The sequence below is a fragment of the Rhincodon typus genome, chromosome 5 (assembly GCF_021869965.1).
Source record: "Rhincodon typus isolate 14 chromosome 5, sRhiTyp1.1, whole genome shotgun sequence".
Taxonomy (NCBI): domain Eukaryota; kingdom Metazoa; phylum Chordata; class Chondrichthyes; order Orectolobiformes; family Rhincodontidae; genus Rhincodon; species Rhincodon typus.
The window spans coordinates 110,541,293-110,561,993 of record NC_063336.1 but is presented as its reverse complement, the minus strand read 5'-3'; the positions used below and the strand labels follow the sequence as shown (position 1 = coordinate 110,561,993).

Sequence of the window (20,701 nt, the reverse complement as noted above, 5' to 3'; positions counted from 1 at the left end):
AGCTAGGCTTCAGTTATCGCACTGTCCCAAAGTAATTTCTCAGAAATATAAACTGGAACCAGTATTTCAATGGAGGTGTTAGCAGATACTTGAAAAGAAGCTGAAGTCTCGATTGTCTCTCTCTCTCTCTCTCTCTTTCTCTCTCTCTCTAAAATATGTCATCGCCCAGTCCTCACAGAAACAGCTATACAAAAAAAGTCATTGAGAATCTGAAATTTCTCCTTGTATAAAAACTTACCTCGTGCAGCAAGCGGCCCTCTTGTTTTCAGCGGCAGCAGTGCGAGCCAGAGTGCCGATGGGAGGGTAAGGCAGTTTTTGTTTCTCCCTGTATAAAAACTTACCTCGTGCAGCAAGCAGTCCTCTTGTTTTCAGCGGCGAGTGTGTGGAAGGAACGCGAGCCAGGAAGAAACAGATAAATTCGGGCATTGGGTAAACCCGAAACACTACACATGTAGTGTCTCCCACCCATCCTCCTCCTCTAACCAAAAAATACAGTGTGGAGGTTTGGTAAGGTAAGGCTTTTTTGAAATTTTTCTTCTGGACATCTAGAGTAGAGGGAATGGAAGCTGGGGCAGTTGCATGCTTCTCTTGCAGGATGTGGGAGGTAAGGGTCACTGCTGGTGTCCCCTCTGACTTCACCTGCTAGAAGTGCACCCAACTGCAGCTCCTCACAAACTGTGTTAGGGAACTGGAGCTGGAGCTGGATGAACTCCGGATCATTCAGGAGGCTGAGGGGGTGATGGAGAGGAGTTACAGGGAGGTGGTCACACCCGAGGTACAGGAAAAAGGTAGCTGGGTGACTGACAGGAAGGGGAAAGGTGATAGACAGACAGTGCAGGGATCCCCTGTGGCCGTTCCCCTCAATAATAAGTATACCATTTTGGATACTGTTGAGGGGGGAACCTACCAGGGGAAGGCCATAGCGGACAGGACTCTGGCACTGAGCCTGACCCTGTGGCACAGAAGGGAAGGGGGGAGAATAGGAGAGCAATTGTAGTGGGGGATTCAATAGTAAGAGGCACAGACAGGCGGTTCTGTGGACGCGAACGAGATGAACAGATGGTATGTGGCCTCCCGGGTACCAGGGTCCATGATGTCTTGGATTGTGTCTTCAAGATCCTTACAGGTGAGGGTGAGCAACCAGCAGTTGTGGTACACATCGGTACCAATGACATAGGGAGAAAAAGGACTGAGAATGTGAAAAACGAGTACAGGGAGTTAGATTGGAAGCTGAAGTCCAGGACAAACAGGGTAGTTATCTCTTGATTACTACCAGTGCCACGTGATAACGAGGTAAGAAATAGTGAGAGAGTACAGCTAAACACGTGGCTACAGGGCTGGTGTAGGAGGGAGGCCTTCCATTAAGTGGATAATTGGAGCACATTCTGGGGAAAGTGGGACCTGTACAGTAAGGACGGGTTGCACCTGAAACGGAAGGGCACAAATATCCTGGGAGGGAGGTTTGCTCGAGCTGTACGGGATGGTTTAAACTAGATTGGCAGGGGGTGGGGAACCGGATTTATAATTCAGAGGATGAGCTATTCAGCCTTCCAACAGACACAACAGGAAGTGAGGGGTTTATAAAGAAATGTGGTCGATGGAGCGTAATTGTGGACACAGAGATGGTTTAAGGTGTGTATACTTCAATGCTAGAAGTGTCAGAAATAAAGCGGATGAACTTAGAGCATGGGTAGGTACTTGGAACTACGATGTTGTGGCCATTACAGAAACTTGGGTAACTCAGGGAGAAGAATGGTTATTGGAAGTTCCGGGATTTAGATGCTTTAAAAGAAATAGGGAGGGTGGAAAAAGAGGTGGGGGAGTGGCATTGCTAGACAGGGTGAGTATAGCAGCTACTGAAAGGCCATTCGAGAACGATATGTCTACAGAGTCAGTTTGGGTTGAGGTCAGGAACAAGAAAGGAGCAGTCACTTTGTTAGGGGTTTTTTACAGACCCCCTAATAGTTGCAGAGAAGTAGAGGAGCGGATTGGGAGGCAAATACTGGAAAGGGGCAGAAGTCACAGGGTTGTAGTCATGGGTGACTTCAACTTTCCAAATATTGATTGGAAACATTTTAGTTGTAATAGTTTAAATGGAGCAGATTTTGTCCAGTGCGTTCAGGAAGGATTCCTGACACAGTATGTAGATAGACCAACACGAGGAGAGGCCACTTTGGATTTGGTGCTTGGCAACAAACCGGGCCAAGTGTTAGACCTGTTGGTAGGAGAGCATTTTGGCAGTAGCGATCATAACTCTGTTTCTTTCATGATAGTCATGGATAAGGATAGGTACGTACGGCAGGGTAAAGTTTACAATTGGGGGAAGGGTAATTACAATTCAGTTAGGCAAGAACTGGGTAACATAAATTGGGAACAGATGCTGTCAGGGAAGAGCACCACAGAAATGTGGAGATTGTTTAAGGAATGCATATTGCATGTGCTCGATATGTTTGTCCCTAGCAGGCAGAGAAGATGCGGTCGAGTGAGGGAGCCATGGTTCTCGAGAGAGGTTGAACGACTGGTTTAGAGGAAGAAGGAAGCTTATGTAAGGTTTAGGAAAAGAGGAATGGAAAAGGCTCTAGAGGGATACAAGTTAGCCAGTAAGGAACTGAAGAAAGGGCTTAGGAGAGCTATAAGGGGGCATGAGAAAACCTTGGCGGATAGGATCAAGGAAAGTTCCAAGGCTTTTTACACATATGTGCAGAACAAGAGAATGACCAGAGAAAGGGTAGGGCCGATCAAGGATTGTAAAGGGAATTTGTGCACAGAGCCTAAAGAGATAGGAGAGGTCCTTAATGAATACTTTTCTTCAGTATTCACTAGGGACCTAGTTGTAGAAGAGGACGTTGTGAAACAGGCAGGTAGGCTAGAGGAGGTTGATGGTAGTAAAGAAGATGTGCTAGGAATTCTGAGGAAGTTGAAGATAGATAAGTCCCCCGGGCCTGATGGGATTTATCCAAGGATTCTATGGGAAGCGAGGGATGAGATCGCATGGCCTTTGGCGATGATCTTTTCGTCCTCACTGTCCACGGGTATAGTGCCGGAAGATTGGAAAGAGGCAAAATTCATTCCCTTGTTCAAAAAAGGGAACAGGGATAACCCTGGAAATTACAGGGCCAGTTAGTCTTACATCAGTGGTGGGCAAATTATTGGAAAGGGCTCTGAGAGACAGGATTTATGATCACTTGGAAAGGCACAGTTTGATTCATGATAGTCAGCACGGATTTGTGAGGAGTAGATTATTCTTCACAAACCTTATTGAATTATTTGAAGAGGTGACCAAACACGTGGATGAAGGTGGAACAGTGGATGTGGTATACATGGATTTAAATAAGGCGTTTGATAAGGTTCCCCATGGTAGGCTCATGCAGAAGGTAAGGAGGCATGGGATAGGGGGAAATGTGGCAGATTGGATTCAGAATTTGCTGACCTTTAGAAGACAAAGGATGGTAGTGGACGGAAAATTTTCAACATAGTGCTCAGTTACAAGTGGTGTACCACAAGGATCTGTTCTGGGTCCTCTCCTATTTGTGATTTTTGTAAATGATTTGGATGAAGGAGTGGAAGGATGGATTAGCAAGTTCACGGATGATACGAAGGTGGGTCATGTTGTGGACAGTGCGGGGAGCTGTTCTAGGTTACAAAAGGACATTGATAGAATGCAGAGCTGGGCTGAGAAGTGGCAGATGGAGTTTAACCCTGAAAAGTGTGAGGTGATTCACTTTGGAAGGACAAACTTGAAAGCAGAATACAGGGTTAATGGAAAGATTCTTGGCAGTGTAGAGGAGCAGAGGGATCTTGGGGTTCATGTTCACAGTTCCCTGAGAGCTGCCACCCAGGTGGATAGAGTTGTTAAGAAGGCGTATGGTCTGTTAGCTTTCATTAATAGAGGGATTGAGTTCAAGAGCCGTGAAGTTATGCTCCAGCTATACAAAAGCCTAGTTCGGCCACATCTGGAGTATTGTGTCCAGTTCTGGTTGCCTCATTATAGGAAAGATGTGGAAGCGTTGGAAAAGGTGCAGTGAAGATTTACCAGGATGTTGCCTGGAATGGAGGGAAGGTCTTACAAAGAAAGGTTGAGAGAGCTAGGGCTTTTCTCTTTAGAACGACGAAGGATGAGAGGTGACTTGATAGAGATGTACAAAATGATCAGAGGTATTGATAGAGTAGACAGCCAGAGACTTTTTCCTAGAGTGGAGGTAGCTTTTACGAGGGGACATAGTTTTAAAGTGAAAGGAGGTAGATATTGGGGAGACGTCAGAGGTAAGTTCTTTATTCTGAGAGCGGTAGGGGCGCGTGGAATGCATTGCCGGAGAGGGTAGTGGAGTCGGCCTCATTAGGGGCATTTAAGCGGCTATTAGATAGGCATATAGATGATAGTATAAGGTAGCGGTGGAGGTTAGATAGACCTTAGGTTTAGGGTAAAAGTTTGCCACAACATCGTGGGCCGAAGGGCCTGTACTGTGCTGTACTGTTCTATGTTCTGTGTTCTAGAACCAGTCAGATTCACTCTGGACTCCAACCCTTAAGTTTGCATAAGACCTCGGATAGACTGAGAATCTACACTGGGGAACCTTTACAGATTAAGGGTACAGCTTCAGTTCTGGTCTCTTATGAGCTGCTTCAGTTACCCATGATGGTAGTAAAAGGCACAAGCCCAAGCCTGATGGGGTGAAATTGGTTGAGAGAGATTCACCTAGATTGGTTCTGATTAGAAAGTCCTAATTAAATACCCGGAAGTATTTCAGGAAGGTCTAGGGACTATCAAAGAACCAAAGGCCACCTTGAAACCACGATTCTGAAAGGCCCACCCAGTGCCATGTACCTTACGGGCAAAAGTAGAGACAGAAATCAGGAGGCTGGAAAGCGAAGGGAATCATCAAATCAGCCCAGTTTGCAGAATGGGCAGCACCAGACGTACGGATTGTGAAGCCTGATGGGTTGGTTTGCCTTCGTGGGGATTTTAAACAAATGGTAAACCACTTTTTGCGGCTGGATAAATACCCAATCCCTTGCGTAGAGGACTTACATGCAAAATTGGCAGAGAGGCTGTCTTTCACAAAGCCGGACATGACCCATGCGTACTTACATTTACAGTTAGGTGAGGATTCCCAAAAGTATGCTATAATTAATACCCATAAGGGTTTGTACCAATTTTTGAGACTACCATTTTGGGGGGGTATCATCAACCTGTCCAATTTTTCAGCAGACCTTGGAGAACATTTTGTATGGTTAACCCCAGGTCTCCATTTATCTAGATGACCCGCTAATAACAGGAAATACTAACAAGGAGCACTTAGAGAACTTGGACACAGTCCCTAAATATTTGTCCCAGGCAGGCGTATACCTAGAAGGGAGAAATGTGTGTTCCAGGCACTCTAAGTGACCTCTTGGGTTACAGGGCCAACACAACCAGGTTATATTCATTGAAAGATAAAGTGAGCACGATCAAAGGTACCCCGGTTCCCACTTTTGTATCGGAGCTTCGGTCTTTCCTAGGGCTGGTGAATTATTATGGAAAGTTCATACATAACCTGGCCTCCATCCTGGCACCTTTACGTCAACCCCTAAAAAATGGGTCAGCCTTGGAAATGGTTGAGTAGCCAAGCCATAGCTTTCAGGGACGTGAAGAAACAACTATCATCCTCTCAGGTGTTGGCAACACTTTGATCCCAAGTGAGATCTGGTATAGACACGCAACGTGTCCCCGTACAGCATTGGGGAAGTATTAGCTCATAGGTGGCCCAATGGAGATGAATGCCCAACAACCTTTGCATCCAGGACTTTGGCTAATGCAGAGCATAACTGTGCCCAGATAGAGAAGGAAGGTTTGGCGGCCATGTTTGAAGTCAAGAAGTTCCAACAATACTTTCATGGATGTAATAATGAGACTGCAAACCCTGATAGGTCTACTTAAAGAGGACAAGGCAGTACCACCCATAGCTTAAGGCTAAATTCAGCGGTGGGTCCTAATACTAAGTGCGTATAATTACAAGTTGGAACACTGTCTGGGATGCCATGAAACCAAAGCCAATGCATTGAGTCGCCTCCCGCTGACAGATACATCACCAGTGGTGCCGCCCCTAGAAGAGTCCGTAATGGTTTTAAATTTTCTGGATGCACTTCCAATCACAGCTGACAACATCAGACTTTGGATGCAGGAAGATCCAGTCCTGGCAAAACTGAAATAGCTGGTGGTGATGGGGGGAAACCAAAGAACCATCACAACCAGAAATGAAATCTTTTTGGACCCAGAGAGACCAGATCACGGTAGAGGATGGCATGTTATTACAGGGAGCAAGGGTGATTGGCCTGAGCAAAGGTCGCGGCCAGGTCCTGGCTGAGCTCCACTAGGGTCATCCAGGGGTTTCCAAAATGAAGATGTTGGTGAGAAGCTATGTCTGGTGGCCAGGCTCTATACAGACATAGCTGTGTTAGTGGGTCAGTGCTCAGAATGCCCTGGACTCAGTTACAAGTCAATTATGCAGGTCCTTTCATGGACTCAATGTTCTTAGTCATTGTAGACGCCCACTCAAAAAATGACTGTACGTGCATAATGTTCATTTATCAAACAGAGGAGCGATGATAGAAAAACTGCTTGCATCTTTTGCAATACATGGACTCCCGAAAATGTTAGTCTTAGATACTGGGGCATCATTTACCAGCAGGGAACTTAAATATTTCTTAAAGTCGAATGGAATTTGGCATATAAGGACAGCTCCACACCATCCATCATCCAATGGTCTGGCAGAAGGAACACTCCAAACTTTGAAGGCAGGGTTCAAAAAACAGCCTACAGCAGTGCTGGATATCAAACTGTCCTGGTTCCCATTTGATTGTAGAACCACCCCTCATGCAACTACAGGGATGGCTCCAGCAGAGTTGCTAATGGGGAGAAAACTCTACACCAGGTTATTATTCAATCTTCCCAGGCGGGGGGCGGGTGAAAAGCACCAGGAGCATCAATGCCGGATGGCAGACTCTGCCAAGTGAGAGATACAGTTTACTACACGGGATAAAATTTGTTGTAGGAACCACGGAAATGGCCCTGCATGGGTAAGAGCTTGGTTGATGCAAGGTCAGGACCAGTGACATACAAAGTTTGGATAGGAGTGACGGCCCTGAACAAAAAACTGGACTATACAGAAGCCACAAGCTCACAAACAGTGCGGGGGAACAATGTGCCCTGCTCCTCGGAACAGTTGGAAAGGCTTTGGAGCCCATAGGTTCTCCCTCTCCATTAGCATCGAAGAGATATCTGAATCTGAGATGGACACAGTGGATCCCACCCCATTGAAGCCTTAGCTGCTGGAAGAAGAGAGTGAATTTCTCCTGAGACCCTGGGCCAAGAGGCAAACTCCTATGCATTATATGCCACCTGTTTCAGAGGCAGGATTGGAGGAATCTGACCTGGTGCTAAAATGTCCCAGGAGACCCTACAAGAAAAAGGACCCACCTATGTTCTTGGACTCAGAGAGGGAGAGATGTAATGATTGTAACAAGCTCAGCCAGGTGGACATCACAGAATATAAGTTCCTTGATTGAGTCTTTTATTCTGAAAAGAAACTACAGAGAGTTGTGAACACAGCCCAATCCATCATGCAAACCAGCCTTCCATCCACTGACCCCATCTATACTCAGGAAAGCAACCAACATAATCAAGGACCACTCCCACCCTGGTTATCCTCTCTTCTACCCTTTTCTGTCGGGCAGAAAATATAAAAGTTTGTATATATGTACGAAAAGGTTCAAGAGCAGCTTCTTCCCTGCTGTTATTAGAATTCTGAATAGACTTCTCAAATTTTAGATTTAATGTTGATCTTGCTCTCTGTGCACCTTCTCTGCAGCTGTAACATTGTGTTCTTCATTCTGTTCTATTACCCTAATGCACTTTGTGTTATATGTCTACCTGTACGGCATGCAAAACAAAACTTTTCGCTGTACCTAGGTACGTGCGACAATAATAAATCAAATCAAAATTTGATCTAATTTGGGATCGCTGTAACAGATAAAAGGAGGAGTGTCAGACATTCTGACACTCTAAAAGCTGGCTCTGAGGGAACTGGACCAGTGTCAAGCACTTTCCACATGTAAATAATGGTTGACTTGGCAACAGGATACCAGTCTCTGTGGAGGTACTTCAACTTTGGTAGCCATTTTAAAGTCAGTTTGAACTGTTTTTCTCTCAACTCCAAAGTACAAGGTTTTTAATAAAAGCAATGAGATTTTAAAGATCAATATACCCAGAGTAACTGGAAACTAGGTTTGAGCAGCAGGTGGAGATCACTGTTTTGTCCTATAACTACACGGTAGCAACACCATTGGTGTTCGTGGTCATCAGGATGTTGTCTAAGTACGTGACCGTACATCCCAGCGATTTGTGGATCATATCAAACAGCATGACCTTTGGCTGTTTGCAACAAAAAAGGTACTAATTGTACCCAACCAGCCCATACTTATGAAGGTCACAATGTGGTAACCTACATCAGATATGTTTCCATAATTGAACAACATCTGCTGCATTATCGTAAGTGCGTGAAGAATTCAGTTTTGATTCATCTCTTTGTTACCGCACTTGGTCCAATGTGGCTTTGATGTCAAGGGCAGTCACTCTGATTTAATCGAATCCCTACATTGTGGAAGCAGGCCATTTGGCCCATTGAGTCCACACCAATCTTCCAAAGAGCACCCCGCCCTGACCCACCCCTTACCCTACCTGCATTTCCAATGGCTAACCCACCCAGCCTGACATCCCTGGACACTATGGGTAATTTAGCATGGCCAATCCACCCTAACCTGGACATCTTTGGACTGTGGGAGGAAACTGGAGCTCCCAGAGGTAATCCATGCAGACAAGGGGAGAACGGCAAGTTCCACACAGACAGCTGGCTGAGGGTGGAATCGAAGGTGGGTCCCTGACACTGAGGTAACAGTACTAACCACTGAGCCGCCATGCCACCCCAAAAACTTGAAGTTGTCCACCTCTCAAAGTGACAGCCTGCAGTACACCAACTCTGACCTTAATTGCGATAATTTTAATACTCACACCTCACCTCTAGAATTCATCACATGATAAGATACAACAATTCATCACAAATTATTTCTTAAATAGGCACTATAACTTAGAACATCATCCTTTTAGTCAGTTTAACTACAAATAAAACGCAAAGGAATTTAATTGTCAAGTTAGGAGCTTTGATTTTCTTACAAACAAAGGAAAATTACTTACTGACATAACACTTTCATTAAATATAGAATTTGACCTCTCTGTGGCTAAGGTCAGTGTATCCAGAATTTTAATTGTAGCAATATTATCCGGAAGAGTCTTCTCCTGCTTGTCAATAAAGTCAGTTAGATTTTTCAATATGAATGGCAGCTCATGGTAAGTTGAATCACGTCCATTGCTTAGTTCCTGAAAGACAATGTAAACCAAATAAAGTAAAATACATTCTGCACTACACTTTACTGCTCAGCCCCAAACGTTGGACTTTTGCTGTTAACATCTCTTAAGGTGTATCTGAGCTTTATAACAATAAGAATGATTGGGCCTTGCCAGTGATTATATTCCTGATTTACAGCAACTGGGTAAGTCAATTTCCATTTTTATTAAATGACTGTTTGCCCTTTCCATCTTATGCTTCGGTGACCAAATTCCACAGCTTTGTCCATTTTTGTGAAAATTGAGCTTTAGTAACGTGTATTAGGATATCAATTATTATCCTGTGGTGTTACGCACACTGGGTTCTGTCTTCGAGTCTGTAACTCCAGGAGTGGAGGCAAATAGAATCCAAACCTTACGAGTCTGGCTAGTACACCGGCCTTCTGAATTCATTCCTGAGGTGGACTGCGAGGTGAGCAGGCAATGACACACTTTAAAAATCTTATTAGTGGTAAGTTTAGAACGCCAACTGGGATTCCCCAGTTAGACCCCAGTTTGCCAATATAGCAGGTAGAGAGTGAGGATAAAAGAGATCAACTTTCTGGAGGCTGTTGCCAATGCTTCAGGTGAGCTACAGGTCCTTCAAGCCTGCTGTGGGTGAAACCCAGTAGACAGGCTCCACCCAACACAAGACCACAAGATGTAAGAGCAGAAATAGGCCATTCGGCCCCTTGAGTCTGCTCATTGCAATCATGTCTGATCAGGTAACTCTCAACTCCACTTTCCTGCCTTATGCCCATAACACTCAATTAAAAATCTGTCAATGTCAGCCTTGAATATACTTACGTAGAGCCCTGTGTGTTAAGGAATTCCACATATTTTCCTCCTCATCTCTGTCTTAAATGGTTGACTTCTCACTCTAAGTTTGAACTATCATAGAATCCCTACAGTGTGGAAACAGGCCCTTTCAGCACAAGTCCACACTGACCCTCAGAGCATCCCACCCAGACCCATCCCCTATAAACATACCTAATATACACATCCCTGAACACTATGGGCAATTTAGCATAACCAATCCACCTAACCTGCACATCTTTGGACTGTGGGAGGAAACCGGAGTACCCAGAGGAAACCCACGCTGACACAGGGAGAATATGCAAACTCCACACGGACAGTCGCCCGAGGGTGGAATCGAACCCGGGTCCCTGGTGCTGTGAGGCAACAGTGCGAACCACTAGATGGAGAAATTCTAAGGAAAACCCTCAGCCTGAAAGATAACTGGGGGGGAGGGGGGTGATGTGGAAACGAAACAAGGATGATGTGAGAAAAACTTTCTCACACACTGCCATTTACAAGTATTTTAAATAGCTGAAAACTACAAAGAATAAATTGTTAGCTACACTGGTGTACAGATGTCAATTTCCTAGTATGTAAAATGAAATCTAAAGACTTTTAAAATATGTCTAAAAGAATGACTTTATTTTCGGAGCCTCCTTAAAGGTTCACAACTAGGTGCAATCTTGCGTGCTCACTGTCCTAACTAATTCAGTTGGCTACAGTTGGAGTTTCAGTGACAAACGGATGTTGATGGTGGACAGGCAATTCCCCTTTCTGGCTTCATGTGCAATGTTTCTTAAACAGAGCAAAAAGATCACAGAAACTCGAGTTGTTTTGGACCTAACTTGAAATTACTACATCTTTTGGTTTATTTCAGTTGAAATACACTGAAATAAATGTGAACATTCCTGTCTAAGACATATGGAATTTGGCCTCAGGAACAGGACTGACTTTCGAATAAAGCCAAGAGCTGAGTCAACTATTTTCCTCACACATAAGCAAGTAAATTACATCAAAGCCCGTAGTAACATAGAAGATTACCTGGGCCAAAAACAATAATTTGATGAGTGTTTTGTGTGTACAGTTGACGAACACTTTGTTCCATTGGCCTTCCTTTGTGCAAAATCTTACTATTTTTCCAACTTTTCCTTCTTCACAGGTGTCATTGCTTTCTGCATACTGGCCAACTGCGGTAGTTTGCCACTTATAACCTCCAATCTCTTCACTCTTGCATGATGCTTCATTTTCTGAACAGAAGTTTAAAATAGAAAACAGACCATAATGGGCAATCATAGTGTCATAGATTCATAGAGCTGTACAGCATGGAAACAGACCATTTGGTCCAATTTGTCCATGCCAACCAAATATCCTAAATTAGTCTAGGTCCATTTGCCAACATTTGGTCCATATCCCTCTAAACCCTTCCTGTTCATGCACCCATCTAGATGCCTTTTAAATGTTGTATTGTACCCGCCTCCACCACTCCCTAAGGTGGCTCATTCCGCACATGTACCACCCCCTGCGAGGAAAAGTTGCCCCTTAGGTTCCTTTTAATTCTAACCCCTCTCACCGTAAACTTATTCCCTCTAATTTTGGACTCTGCTACCCTGGGGAAAAGACCTTGGCTTTTCAACCTATCTATGTCCCTCATGATTTTGTAAATCTGCAGGGATCTGTTCTGGGATCTCTGCTCTTTGTGATCTTTATAAATGACTTGGATGAAGAAGTGGAAGGGTGGGTTAGTAAGTTTGCTGATGACATGAAGGTTGGCGGAGTTGTAGATAGTGTGGAGGGCTGTTGTAGGTTGCAACGGGACGTTGACAGGATGCAGAGCTGGGCAAAGAAGTGGCAGATGGAATTCAACCCAGAAAAGTGTAAAGTGATTCATTTTGGAAGGTCACATTTGAATGCAGATACAGGGTTAATGGCAGGATTCTTGGCAGTGTGGAGGAACAGAGGGATCTTGGGGGTCACATCCATAGATCCCTCAAAGTTGCCACCAAAGTTGATAGGGTTGTACAGAAGGTGTGCAGTGTGTTGGCTTTCATTGGCAGGGGAATTGAGTTTAAAGGGCTTGAGGTTATGCTGCAGCTCTATAACACGCTTGTTAGACAACACTTGGAATATTGTATTCAGTTCTGGTCGCCTCATTATAGGAAAGATGTGGAAGCTTTAGAGAGGGTGCAGAGGAGATTTACCAGGATACTGCCTGGACTGGAGGGCAGGTCTTATGAGGAAAGGTTGAGGGAGCTAGGGCTTTTTTCATTGGAGCGAAGAAGGATGAGAGGTGACTTGATAGAGATATACAAGATGATGAGAGGCATAGATAGAGTGGATAGCCAGAGACTCTTTTTTCCCAGGGCAGAAATGACTATGACGAGGGGGCATAATTTTAAGGTGATTGGAGGAAGGTATAGGGGAGACGTCAGAGGTAGGTTCTTTACACAGAGAGTGGTGGGTGTGTGGAATGCGCTGCTGGCAGTGGTAGTGGAGTCAGATAATTTAGAGACTTTTAAGTGACTCTTGGATAGGCACATGAATGATAGCATAATGTAGTGTATGCAGGGTAGTTTGACCTTAGTAGGATAATAGGTCAGCACAGCATCGTGTGCCGAAGAGCCCGTACTGTGCTGAACTGTTCTATGTTCTATGTTCTAAACCTCTATAAGGTCACCCTCAGCCTCCGACGCTCCAGGGAAACTAGCCCCGGCTTATTCAGCTTCTCCCTATAGCTCAATTTTTTTTCTTTTCTCCTAAATACATTGAAATCATTTTCTTTTCTTCTTTATAAATAAACTTCATTGCATCTATGTTATTCTGTAATTGGGCTTTGCCCCTGGTGATCCTTTTGGCATCTCTTTGATCAGAAAGGCCAATTCTACATCCTCTCACCATATGTTATCATACATTTGAGCAGCCAAGTGTTGGGTCATGCATTATGCATATTCCAATATACCTGTCATTCAATATAAAGAAAGAATTCCACCAGACTTAATATGTGCATCAAAATTAAAGTTTATATATGTTTTATTCAGATGAAGTCCAAAATTTCCTCTCTTAGATGAAAGTTATAGCAAAGTTAGATTATTTACTTTATATTAAGGAAAGAACTTGCATTATATAGCAATGTTTAATGCTTAAGGACATCCTGAAACATTTCATCCCAATGAAATGCTGTAGAAGAATAGTTGCTGCTGCAGTGAAAAGAAACATTGCATCATGATGCTAAGAAATTGCCTGCATCATGGTGGCTAAGTGGTTAGCAGCGCTGCCTCACAGCGCCAGGGACCTGCATTCGATTCCTTGAGCGACTGTCTGTGTGGAGTTTGCATGTACTCCCTGTGTCTGCATGGGTGTACACTGGGTAATCTGATTCCTACCACAGTCCAAACATGTGCAGGTTAGGTGGATTGTCCATAATGTGCAGACTGGGTGGGTTAGCCACGGCAAATGCAGGGTTATGGGGATGGGTAGGGGGTTGCGTCTGAATGGGATGCTCTTTGGAGGGCCATTGTGTTGAATGGCCTGTTTCCACACTGTAGGGATTCTATGGGAAGAATTACTGCTGTCATGTAAACAAGTGCAGTTGTCAATTTATGCACAGCAAAGTGCCACAAGTAACAAAAAATCCATAAGCTTTTTTTTTAATGTAGGCAATAATGTTGACCAGAAATCAGGGAGAACTCCATGCTCTGTTTTCCTTATAGTGCTTTGTATCTCTACAATGTGGAAACAGACCATTTGACCCCACAAGTCCACACTGACTCTCAAAAGAACATCCCACCCAGACTCACTCCCCACCCCCCACCCTATGATCTTGTAAGTCCCTGGCTAACCTACCTAATGCACATCCCTGGACACTACGGGCAATTTATCATGGCCAATCCACATAACCTGCACAGCTTTGTGCTGTGGGAGGAAACAAGAGCACCTAAAGGCATGGGGAGAAGGTGCAAACTCCACACAAACAATTGTCAAGGTTGGAATTGAACCCAGGTTGCTGGCACTGTGGGACAGCAGTGCTAACCACTGAGCCGCTGTGCTCTGGGCCCTTTATATCCATCAAATCCAACGGATGGTGTATTGATTTACTAGTGAAACAAATGAGAGTTGAGACACTTGCATTGCTATTTCCATCTTTGGTAATCCCCTCAGATAGGTACCCAAACATGTCTTCTTTAAAATGGGAAGTCACTTTGCTCAAGTTGAGTTGAAACTGTGATTCAATCTTAGAAATTCTAACAAGTTATAACCATTGTAGTCTCCAGTAGACTTTCTCTTTGTCCCCAGAGTGATATTCCTCCCTTACTTCCCCTCCCCTCCTCATTATGACACTTCCTTAACAAGGAGGTTTGTGGTGGTAGGAATGATGGCCAGGTGGGTCTCATTGAGTATGAGATCCCTGATTTGGGGTTGTTAACCTGGGCCAATCAGGGAGCCCTGGTTGACAGATATAACCAGGAGAGTCAGAGAGTCTCCTCCTTCTAGATACTGGCTCTGACTGGTCAGAGCCCATTTACTCTGCACATAAGAAACAATGAACAGGAGATTCAAAGAGGGACTGGCTCTGAGCTACCTGGTCAGAACCATAGAATCCCTACAGTGTGGAAACAGGCCATTTGGCCCAATAAGTCCACACCAACCCTCTGAAGAGCATCCCACCCCAGACCCATTCCCATGTCTGACCCAACTAACCTAAACATTCCTGGGCACTATGGGGAATTTAGCATGGCCAATCCACCTAGCCTGCACATCTTTGGACTGCGGGAGGAAACCAGAGCACCCGGAGGAAACCCACGCAGATACGGGGAGAATGTGCAAACTCCACACAGACAGTCACCTGAGGCTGGAATCGAGCCTGGGTCCCTGGTGCTGTGAGTCAGTAGTGCTAACCACTGAGCCACCGTGCCACCCCTGTACTAACATGTGTAAATAAAGGGTGACTTCGTCACAGGATACCGGCCTCTGTGCTACTCTTCTACATCTGAACAGAAAAAGTTGAGCTCCTTCAGGATCAAAGACCATAGGAATAGTTACCAGATGCTCTCTGCCATAGAGCTTGAGAGGGGGCATGGGATACCCACACCTCGGAGAGAAAACCCAGTAAAAGCTTGTAAAACCTGTAAATATGGTACTGGTTTGAACTGGAGTTCTATATTAAGGTATACAAGATGAGTCTGGATCAGCTCTGCCATTTCCACGTTTTACTGCTTTTTCCTTAATGGAAGCTTCCCTAACAGTGGGTTCTCTTGACTATGAATTTAAAAGATTCAGGAGGCAAGGAAAATACATTTAAGTTGGTAAATGAAGACACACTGGTCTGACTGGTGTTCTGAAGAAGAGTCACCGTACCCAAAATGTTATCTCTGCTTTCTCTACAGATGCTGCCAGACCTGCTGAGTTTTCCCAGCAATTTCTGTTTGCAGTTCTGGTTTGACTGGTTTTGTATACTTCGAAAGGACCAGCCAGATGAATGTGCGACTCAATCACCAGTATTAACGGTGTTTTACTGTTATTTTTCCTTCTGTGAAGCACTGAGCACCTTTGCTCATTTGGATTTCAAAGTGGCCAACTGCCAAGCGAGAAGCAGACCAAACACGAATGTGAAATAAATTATTAATATATCAGGAAAGACTGGAGACTTATAGCAGACCTTCTCTGATGGTAACTGATAGTCTGGCAAATAAATGAACAAGACTGATTTCTTTGCTCTTCATTATTTAAGGAATATTTTATTGAATTTGGAGACAAATGCTTTACTTACCTTTTAGGACAGAAATAGTTATCATTCCAGATGTGCTTTGCCTTACTAAATTTGTGAATGTACAATTGTACACAGTAGTGTTTGCAAATTTGAAATTTATTACGTATTTCCAACACTTTGTGCCATTGACAGTTGACTCCAATTCACTTGAAGCTCCATCTAAAATTTTAAAAAATCCTCATTTACATGGAGTATTTCATAATATAAGGCTATCTGAAAACATTTCACAGTCAATATTATATCTTCGAAGCATAGTCACAGTCGTAGGTTGGAATGCTAACAGTAATTTTCACACAGTAAGATCCCACAAGCAGTAATTTGGATAATGATCACAGAGTCTGTTTTTCTGTGATATTGATTGATGGATAAATATAGACCCAGAACTAGGGATAATTCAACTATTACTTCTTTGAACTAATAGCATGGGAACTTTCATATCAACCATAGAAGGCATACAGTTATTGATATCAAATATCATCTGGAAAAAATGACCTCAGAAGTGCAGCACCCTCTCAAAACTGCACTCAATTAATAACTGAAATGTTTGCAATTAAAATTCTGGGAGTGGCAATTGAATCCCTAACTTTGTGATTCAGTGACAAAGTTGATATGAATTGAGCTACTGCTGAAATACCTAAAAAGTAAGAAAATATAATTAATATTCACACTAATGATACACCACCACTCAATTGATGTTGATTCAACGTTCCAATTCCCTGTCAGTGCTGGCTGTCATTCTCATTCTTAAAACGGTCACAGTGTAAGGCAATTTAGCAAGACTTTTGGATTGCCATGTTAAACTTACAAGCTACAACTCAAAGCAAAGACCTATCCTCATCTGCAGCCGCCTCATTCAGAAGAAAGAGTTTGCACATTCCTTCTTGGCCACAGAGATACACATGATTCACAGAAACAGGACAGAAGGCTGTTTAGACAATTGTCTAACTGGGGCAAGAGGAGGTGATGACCTTGTGATGTTATCGCTGGACTATTAATCCAGATTCTGATTTGAATCCTACCATGGCAGATGGTGGAATTTGAATTCAATGAAGATATGCATTAAGAGTCTAATGATGACCATGAAACCATTGTTAGGGAGAAAAAAAAATCTGGTTCACTAATGTCCTTTAGGGAAGGAAACTACTGATCTTGTAAGTGACTTCAGACCTATAGCAATGTGGCTGACTCTTAATTGTCCTTTGGATCCTGTCCTTGCTATAGGTCCTTTGGACAATTAAAGATGGACAATAAATGCTGGCCTAGTCAGCAACCCCCACATCTCATAAACGAGTAAATAAAAAAAATGTGTTGAACTAATGTTTTTGCTGTTTATGTTAAGATCTTTCAAAACTACCTAATATATCTTTCGAATTTCTTTTCTTTGTTTTAATAATGTCATGTTATTTTCTTGAAAGAACATTGGCAACCTTACGCGAGCATGTTCATTGAAGAACCACTGTCGCAAAAATAAAATTTATGACTTTTCAAGCCGGGTTTCACTCTTAGATCTAGCTTGTTCAGTATTACCATTAGATCGGATAGTAACAATATGCCTGGATGGGCAGAGCCTCTTTGAAATATCATGGCATTGGAACATAGGAAAATAGTAACAGGAGTAGGCCATTCAGCCCATCAAGCCTGTTCCACCATTCAATGCGATCATGGCTGATCTGTGGCCTAAATCCATATACCAGCCTTTAGCCCATATTATGTTTCCAATTTAAAACTGACAACTGATCCAACATCCACTGCTGTTTGTGGAAGAGAGTTACAAATATCTATCACCCTTTGTGTATAGAAGTGCTTCCTAACATTTCTTCTAATTCTCAGGCTATGTCGCCTAGCTCTGGAGTCGCCATGCAGTGGAAAAATTTATCTACGTTATCTTTTCCTGTTAATATCTTGAAGATATTGTAAAGCCTGATGTAAAGTAAACTTGATTCTGGATGCAATCCCTGACCCGCCTACTCCCAAGATCTCTTAACTTCTGAATATGTATCCAGGATTGGCCATGTTTGAGACAGATTGGTAATTTCATCGCAAAAAAGCCACTTTGAAATTGCAAACATAACTAGGTCTTGATCTAACTTGAATATGACCTTGAAGATTTTGGAATCAATGCATTTATTCATATAAAGTAAATGCAATAAATAAAGGCAAATTACACTTTGACAATAAAATTCACAGATGCAATCATTCACTCAACATTTCGAAGGTATGTATTTGTCTTACATAGCAGTTATTTGGAATGAGAGGTTATAAACCATGACTTACTGAAAATTTTCATAGTTTAGATGTAATATTTCATAATCACAAAATAGAAGGCTTTTAACATTTTAATTTAAGATGAGAAATCAGTATATTTCAGAAGTTCTTAATATTTATGTAATTCTTCAGGGAAACATGCATAAAACCTAAAATTGTGTAGTTGTACCTGAGCTGCCTTTTGTTTCCAACGTGACAGTATAATTTTCTCCATCATCCTTGATGCAACATTTGACAGGGATGCTCTCATTTCCTGAAACTGAGTATTGTGATGGAATTGTTGTGATCTCCTCAGGGAGAAGATAAATGTTTGAATCTCCACTAGCTTCATGGATCAGTGATCCACTTTCGAAATAAAAACAACAGTAGTATTTACCTACATAATGCAACATGAAACAGAAATGTATGTTCAATAAAATGATGGAATGAATAATAGGGGCTGCTCTTTCATTAGACAGAGATGACCAGTGATGATTTAACTTGAGAGTCGCAACAACTCAGGTGAGGGGAGATGCTTCTGCATCCTCTGAGAGTTTATCCTCAGAAGTGGCAATGGTGGCAGAGCTGGAGTTGGTGACTGAGAAGGACCTGGAGGTAGAGTTGGAGAGACACTGTCTCATAACCTGCTTGGCTTGTCTGCTGGTAGCTGGAGTGGAGATGAGAAGGAATCACTCAATGCCCACACACACTCCCTTCTCTAAATAATGTCTCATCTGTCATCGGCAGACTAGATGAATTCTCACTTGCTTCCTCTTAAGCCTCCCTCCATACAGATGCCAGTCCTCCCCTGCCAGTTTGCTTTGAAAGGAGTTAAGGTGTGAGCAGCTGACATCACCATGCCCCTTCACCAATTTGGGACCATCGCCTCCATTTGTGAGTGTTCTTTTCCTTCAGAGACACAAAAGGACAGAAGTGGCTTCTGATTGGGCACATGAAAGGTTTAGGAGCAGGAACATCTATACCAACTCCTGAACTCTCTCCAATAATTGATTTAGAACCAAGCTGCCCTGCAACTGGTAGAACATTGACAGCATGAAATGGTTCTCACTCATTCAATCCGCATAGTCCATCTGCTGCTGAGTCCCGCACACAGTCCTCCTACCTGAAATCTCTCTGCACTCACACTGTTACTCAGCCAGAAGCCCCTATGAGTGTCATGTAGCAACGACTAGACAGTGCCATTTGCCATTATGCAGCACAGCACACTGTTCATTCTTTCTCAGTCTAGAGCCATGATCTAGTGTGAGTCCCTTTGGCGCTGACCTGCACTGCTACCTCCATCTATATCTCCTAGGCCTTCACTGTTGCTCCCTCTCTGGAAATAGGTCTTCCCTACATTCCCAGATAACCTGGAGGAGAGCCCATAGCAAGGCACTGCTGAAACACATGTTCCATTTCCTGTAGTGACTGTGACAGCTTCAGGTTTGGGAAGAGTGTGTGAAGCTTGGTGGGGTTGGCAGGGACCAACACAGGCTAAACAAAAACTGTTGGCTTATATTGAGTGAATGGCTGGCTCAGTGTCCCTTAAATAAGTTGGCAGGACATTCAACCCTGGAACGCACTGGTGAGAGGTGGAGTTTCATGCCTGTGTCCACCACATCTTTGCCGAGCTAGATGTGCATACATATGTGGTGAGCTGAGAGCCGTGCAATTGCAGAAGGTAAATACCACCCAACTGGAAGTGACATTTCCTTTCATGTCTGCCGCCAAACCTAGATTCTAACAGAAGGGTCCATCCAGGACTTTCATGCTAAGATTCAAAAGAATTGAGCGAAAATAGTTGGAAATAATCCAAAACTGAAATAGTATTCAAACCCAATTGCCAAAGACTATAGAATGTGGAATAATGGCAGAAATGTATGCTATTGGATTTTGGAACCATCAGTTATTTATAAATGATGAAATCGATAACTTGTGCTATGCAGTAAACTTGCATAAATGGCCTTACCTTTCCACATTGAAGTTGCATTTATTTTAAGAATGGAATTAGATGCAGAATTGTTCTCAAAACTATAATGATGTGCAGAAATATTTGCTTCTTTCTCATCTTCAGGTCCTGAAATGAACCAGTTCACGGATTCTACATTGTCATCAATTGTACAATTTATAGTTAGAGGTTTCTTATAAAGAACGATTTTAGGAGATACTTCAATCGTCACCAGTCCTAAAAGAAAATTTCAGTTGTTATACAATTAACATTTTGGCAGCACACCTTAAAAAAACTTTTAAAAACTCATTATTACTCAGCATCACAATTGTAACTGGGGAGGCATTTAGCAGGAACTATAGGATTAATGTTAGACTATTGGACTTGTAATCCAGAGGCCTGGGCACTCAGTAATGATGAACAGGTGATCCATAGAGTTGTCGAGTCATAGAGATGTACAGCATGGAAACACAGAGTTAACGTTTCGGGTCCGGTGACCCTTCCTCAGAACTTCCTCAGTTCTGAGGAA

The 20,701-nt window shown here is 43.2% G+C and overlaps 1 protein-coding gene across 1 annotated transcript in view; it reads right to left on the bottom strand.

Moving 5' to 3' along the window:
- adgrf3a (adhesion G protein-coupled receptor F3a) overlaps positions 1-20,701 on the bottom strand; it is an 82,168-nt gene that overhangs the window by 17,169 nt on the left and 44,298 nt on the right. The window contains exons 10-14 of the mRNA XM_048597118.1: positions 20,194-20,409; positions 18,415-18,621; positions 15,981-16,139; positions 11,258-11,463; positions 9,230-9,412 (exon numbers count right to left, since the gene is read on the bottom strand). Of these exons, the coding sequence (XP_048453075.1) occupies positions 9,230-9,412; positions 11,258-11,463; positions 15,981-16,139; positions 18,415-18,621; positions 20,194-20,409 (971 nt within the window). The remainder of the gene's footprint in view (positions 1-9,229; positions 9,413-11,257; positions 11,464-15,980; positions 16,140-18,414; positions 18,622-20,193; positions 20,410-20,701) is intronic.